The sequence below is a fragment of the Nerophis ophidion genome, linkage group LG07 (assembly GCF_033978795.1).
Source record: "Nerophis ophidion isolate RoL-2023_Sa linkage group LG07, RoL_Noph_v1.0, whole genome shotgun sequence".
Classification (NCBI taxonomy): domain Eukaryota; kingdom Metazoa; phylum Chordata; class Actinopteri; order Syngnathiformes; family Syngnathidae; genus Nerophis; species Nerophis ophidion.
The window spans coordinates 6,451,448-6,457,412 of NC_084617.1; the positions used below are offsets into that span (position 1 = coordinate 6,451,448).

Here is a 5,965-nt window from a genome sequence, read left to right on the forward strand (position 1 = left end):
CCAGTCCATAGTGGATCTAACAAAATAGTGAGAGTCCAGTCCATAGTGGATCTAACATAACAGTGAAAGTCCAGTCCATAGTGGATCTAACATAATAGAGAGAGTCCAGTCCATAGTGGATCTAACAAAATAGTGAAAGTCCAGTCCATAGTGGATCTAACATAATAGTGAGAGTCCAGTCCATAGTAGATCTAACATAACAGTGAAAGTCCAGTCCATAGTGGATCTAACATAATAGTGTAAAAGTCCAGTCCATAGTGGATCTAACGTAATAGTGAGTCTAGTCCATAGTGGACCTAACATAATAGTGGGAATCCAGTCCATAGTTGATCTAACATAATAGAGAGAGTCCAGTCCATAGTGAATCTAACATAATAGTGAGAGTCCAGTCCATAGTGGATCTAACATAATAGTGAGAGTCCAGTCCATAGTGGATCTAACATAACAGTGAAAGTCCAGTCCATAGTGGATCTAACATAATAGAGAGAGTCCAGTCCATAGTGGATCAAACAAAATAGTGAGAGTCCAGTCCATAGTGGATCTAACATAATAGTGAGAGTCCAGTCCATAATGGATCTAACATAATAATGAGAGTCCAGTCCATAGTGGATCTAACATAATAGTGAAAGTCCAGTCCATAGTGGATCTAACATAATAATGAGAGTCCAGTCCATAGTGGATCTAACATAATAGTGTGAGAGTCCAGTCCATAGTGGATCTAACATAATAGAGAGAGTCCAGTCCATAGTGGATCTAACATAATAGAGAGAGTCCAGTCCATAGTGGATCTAACATAATAGAGAGAGTCCAGTCCAAAGTGGATCAAACAAAATAGTGAGAGTCCAGTCCATAGTGGATCTAACATAATAGTGAGAGTCCAGTCCATAATGGATCTAACATAATAGTGAGAGTCCAGTCCATAGTGGATCTAACAAAATAGTGAAAGTCCAGTCCATAGCCAAGCTGTATGGTTTCAAATGTAGACAGTTAGACTGGTTGCTAAGGTGCATGCTAGAGAATGGTTCCCAGTCGGGGTATGTGCACCCGCCCCCTCCCCTCCACGTATACACATCAATATATCCTGCTTTCATGCACACTTTAGGAACTTTTTTTCAAAAAACATTTTTCACCGTGCATGCAATCACATGAAAGACTCCCTTAGCGACTACTCACCACACAGCCATGCGCTCTTTGGGGTAGTCCAGACGCTCCACGGTGCCGAGCACGTAGGGCAGGGAGTGCTCCGAGTTGCGGCAGATGAGGGCGAGCAGGACCCGGGGAGCGAGCAGCGGGGACTCGGGGCTCCAGCGCTCCTCGGCGAAGTATCCCCGGGAAGGCGTGCAGCGGCACAGCAGCAGCAGCAGCAGCAAGGCGAGGCCGTGCATTCCGCTCATGGTTTCCACGCCACTCGGAGGGAGGAGAAGAGCATAGATAATAAATGGCCGGTGGACACTAGATCTGCTGCGGGGACATCATTGGCGAGAAGGGGAATTTGACAGAAAAGCTGCAGAAGTTAGGGCTTTAAAGGGGAGGACGAGACGGGTGTCACGTTAAAGGGGATGGGCCCTGCAGGAGAGGAGGGATGCAACTGTATGGGGGCTCGAATGGGACAAAACCAATGGAATAAAATACATCTTTAAAGGCCTCCTGAAATGAGATGTTCTTATTTAAACGGGGATAGCAGGTCTATTCTATGTGTCATACTTGATCATTTCGCAATATTGTCATATTTTTCCTGAAAGGATTTAGTAGAGAACATCGACGATAAAGTTAGCAACATTTGGTCGCTAATAAAAAAAGCCTTGCCTGTACCGGAAGTAGCAGACGATGTGCGCATGACGTCATAGGGTTGTAGGGCTCCTCACATCTGAACATTGTTTACAATCCTAGCCAGCAGCAGCTATAGCAATTTGGACCGAGAAAGCGACAATTTCCCCATTAATTTGAGCGAGGATGAAAGATTCATGGATGAGGAAAGTGAGAGTGAAGGAATAGAACATGGGTGTCAAACTCTGGCCCGCCGTGTAATTTAATTTGGCCCTTGAGGCAATATCAATTTAGCATTAGAGCTGTAACACCGCATTCACCGCTAATACTCATACTTGCCAACACTCCTAATTTTCCCGGTAGACTCCCGAAGTTCAGTGCCCCTCCCGAAAATCTCCCGGGGCAACCATTCTCCTGAATTTCTACCGATTTCCACCTGGACAACTATATTGGGGGTGTGCATTTAAGGCACTGCCTTTAGCGTCCTCTACAACCTGTCGTCACGTCCGCTTTTCCTCCATACTAACAGCGTGTCACATATTATTTGTGGCTTTTACACACACACACACGTGAATGCAAGGCATACTTGGTCAACAGCCATACAGGTCACACTGAGGGTGGCCGTATAAACAACTTTAGCACTGTTACAAATATGCGCCACACTGTGAACCCACACCAAACAAGAATGACAAACACATTTCGGGTGAACATCTGCACCGTAACACAATAGAACAAATACCCAGAACCCCTTGCAGCACTAACTCTTCCGGGAAACTTCCAGCAAACTGACAAATAATTAATGTTTTATTCATGCATTTTCTCTTGCTACTTCAAGGCTTGAATGTTTGGTTCATTCATTATTGTTATTTTATTTTCAAATTTATTATTAGCCTGTGGAATTTTGTTTATATTTACCTCAGAAGATTGCAAATAGAAAAAAAGGCATTACATTTTTATTTAATTTTTTTTTTAATATGCCATTGATTAATTTTTAAATTATTATTATTATTATTTGAAACTGGATTTTGCATGTCACTTAAGTTATATAAGCCTTGCTTGTTCAATATTTAATGCAAAACTTGTTTGGGTCCCTATTAAAAGGTGAATTTGTTCAACCTTGGCCCGCGGCTTTGTTCCGTTTAAAATTTTGCCCCACTCTGTATGAGTTTGACACCCCTGGAATAGAAGAAGAAAAAAGTAAAAAAAAAAAAAAAGGTGATTGCAGTGGGAGCGATTCAGATGTTATTAGACACATTTACTAGGATAATTCTGGAAAATCCCTTATCTGCCTATTGTGTTGCTAGTGTTTTAGTGAGACTAAATAGTACCTGAAAGTCGGAGGGGTGTTGACGCCAGAGTCTCTGAGGGAAGTCACGGCAGCTGCGGCAGGACGGAAGCTCCACCGATGTCTCCGGTAAGAGGCGCCTTATTACCACAATTTTCACACCAAAAACTGCCGGTTGACATGTAATCGGGATCCATGTTAACTTGACCGCTCTGATCCATAGTAAAGCTTCATCTTCGGGAATTTTAAACAAGGAAACACCGGCTGTGTTTTTGTAGCTAAAGGCTAAAAGCTTCCCACCTCCATCTTTCTTCTTTGACTTCTCCATTATTAATTGAACAAATTGCAAAAGATTCAGCAACACAGATGTCCAGAATACCGTGTAATTATGCGATTAAAGCAGACTACTTATAGCTTGGATCGGGCAGGAAAATAACGTCCGCTACAACCGGTGACGTCAAACGCACACGACATTATATCGCAACGTTTTCAACACGGCACTTCGTGGGACATTTAAAATTGCAATTTAGTCAACTAAAAAGGCCGTATTGGCATGTGTTGCAATGTTAATATTTCATCATTGATATATAAACTATCAGACTGCGAGGTCGGTAGTTGTGGCTTTCAGTAGGCCTTTAAACAAGCCCCTAAATGGAATTAAAAACAGTTTAGACACCTCCTTAATCAATGGGGTTTCTTTATTTTCATGACTATTTACTTTATAGCTTGTCCCTGAAGGCATCATAGCTATGAATGAACACATGTGGAGTTATGTACTTAACAAAAAAGGTGAAATAACTGAAAACATGTTTTATATTATAGTTTCTTTAAAATAGCCACCCTTTGCTCGGATTACTTATTTTGCACACTCTTGGCATTCTCCGGATGAGCTTCAAGAGGTAGTCACCTGCAATGGTTTTCACTTCACAGGTGTGCTTGACGCTCTTGGAGAGAACGCCAAGTGTGCAAAGCTGTAGTCAAGAGCAAAGGGTGGCTATTTTGAAGAAACTAGAATATAAAACATGTTTTCAGTTATTTTTTGTTAAGTACATAACCCCACATGTGTTCATTCAGAGTTTTGATGCCTTAAGTGACAATCTACAATGTAAATAGTCATGAAAATAAAGAAAACGCATCGAATGAGAAGGTGTGTCCAAACTTTTATATACACATTTGATGTTCGTACTCGCTTCTATAACCATCCCTTCATCCTCCGTATATTCAGGTTTACTTTTTTTTCCAGTTTATTTTGGGTAAGCACTTTGTGTGTGTGTGTGTGTGTGTGTATATATATATATATATATATATGCGTGTGTGTTATTAAATGCGTCATGAATGCATTTAATAATGCATTCATGACGCATTAAAGTGAAAATACATTTTATTATTTAAATATTGATTTCAATATTTTACTATATACTATATATCATTACTTCAATATTTAATTACTTATTGATTTCATTTAAAATCATTTACTCATTTGAATGCAGCTGGGATAGGCTCCAACCCCGAAAGGGACAAGTGGTAGAAAACGGATGGATGGAATAATTTATTTAAATATTCCATTAACCTGTGGGGCATTATGAAGGGTCAAACAGGGTCAAAATTAAAAAAACATTTAAATCATTATTAGCATTTATAATAATTACAATTAAATAATTGTGGTAATAAATGTGGCATTTGCTTATTCAACGTAAAAGTACATTTACTTATTGTATATATTTATCTAATAATTAGATTGAATTATTTAATGATATAACAAATGATTTCTCGATTAAATTAATTATTCCATGAAACTATGTGGTATTATGGAAGGCAAACTGGGACATTGAAAAAAAAAAATATATATATATATATATAGATATATATATTTTTTAAATGACTCATGAATTAAACATAATTGAAATTAAATTCATGTTTTATCAATTTGTTTAGTAAAAAAAATATGTTTTCTAATTGATATAATAATTTTAATACCTAATTATTTAATTAGAGAAAAGCACTATATAAATATAATTCATTTCACTTCACTAATTAATTGCAATGTTTCATATTTAATGATTTATTAAATTATTCAATGAACCTGTGTGTCAAGCGATGACAAGCGGTGCGTCATGGGAGACGCCAGAGGTTGTCGTGATTTTAAGGATGCAGATTAGTGAAGTGAATTATATTTATATAGCGCTTTTCTCTAGTGACTCAAAGCGCTTTACATAGTGAAACCCAATATCTAAGTTACATTTAAAGCAGTGTGGGAGGCACTGGGAGCAGGTGGGTAAAGTGTCTTGCCCAAGGAAACAACGGCAATGACTAGGATGGCGGAAGCGGGAATTGAACCTGGAACCCTCAATTTGCTGGCACGACCGCTCTACCAACCGAGCTATGCCGCCCCATTTAATGATTAACGAGGTCACAGTGTAAATTAAAAGGGGTATTTATTAATAAATTAACAAAAAGCGACAGCAAAGGGGAAACAGGCTGTAACAAAAACAAAATAAAATGCTAAACACTTCCGGCAGATGAGGAGCAGATGGCATCCACACATACGGGTGTAGTTGCGAAGCATCAAAAAGGATCATCTCTGGTCAACAAATACTAAGGAATCGACCTAGTATTTGACAAACAATGTACCGACAACGAAGGGAGAAAAAGGATCAACTTAAATAGTCTTGATCGCTAACAGAAAGCAGGTGAGGGGAAATACTCTGTGACAAAAGTGAAGCAGCCATGGGAAAACACTAACTAAACTGGAAGAGCCGCCAAAATAAAAGCACAAAACAGTAACATAATAGAAAGTCAAAATAAATTAAATAAGTATATCTTAATAATGTGTCAATTAATTATAACTAATTAATTATAATTGAAATTAAAAACAAATTACTAAATATGTCATTAATGTAATTTATGTAAAAA

At 38.5% G+C, this 5,965-nt stretch overlaps 1 protein-coding gene across 1 annotated transcript in view; it reads right to left on the reverse strand.

Annotated features, from left to right (window-relative positions):
- Window positions 1-2,705, reverse strand: part of colgalt1a (collagen beta(1-O)galactosyltransferase 1a) — a 33,966-nt gene extending 31,261 nt beyond the window's left edge. The window contains exon 1 of the mRNA XM_061905253.1: window positions 1,174-2,705. Within this exon, the coding sequence (XP_061761237.1) occupies window positions 1,174-1,394 (221 nt within the window). The 5' untranslated portion in view covers window positions 1,395-2,705. The remainder of the gene's footprint in view (window positions 1-1,173) is intronic.
- Window positions 2,706-5,965: the final 3,260 nt, after the last annotated feature.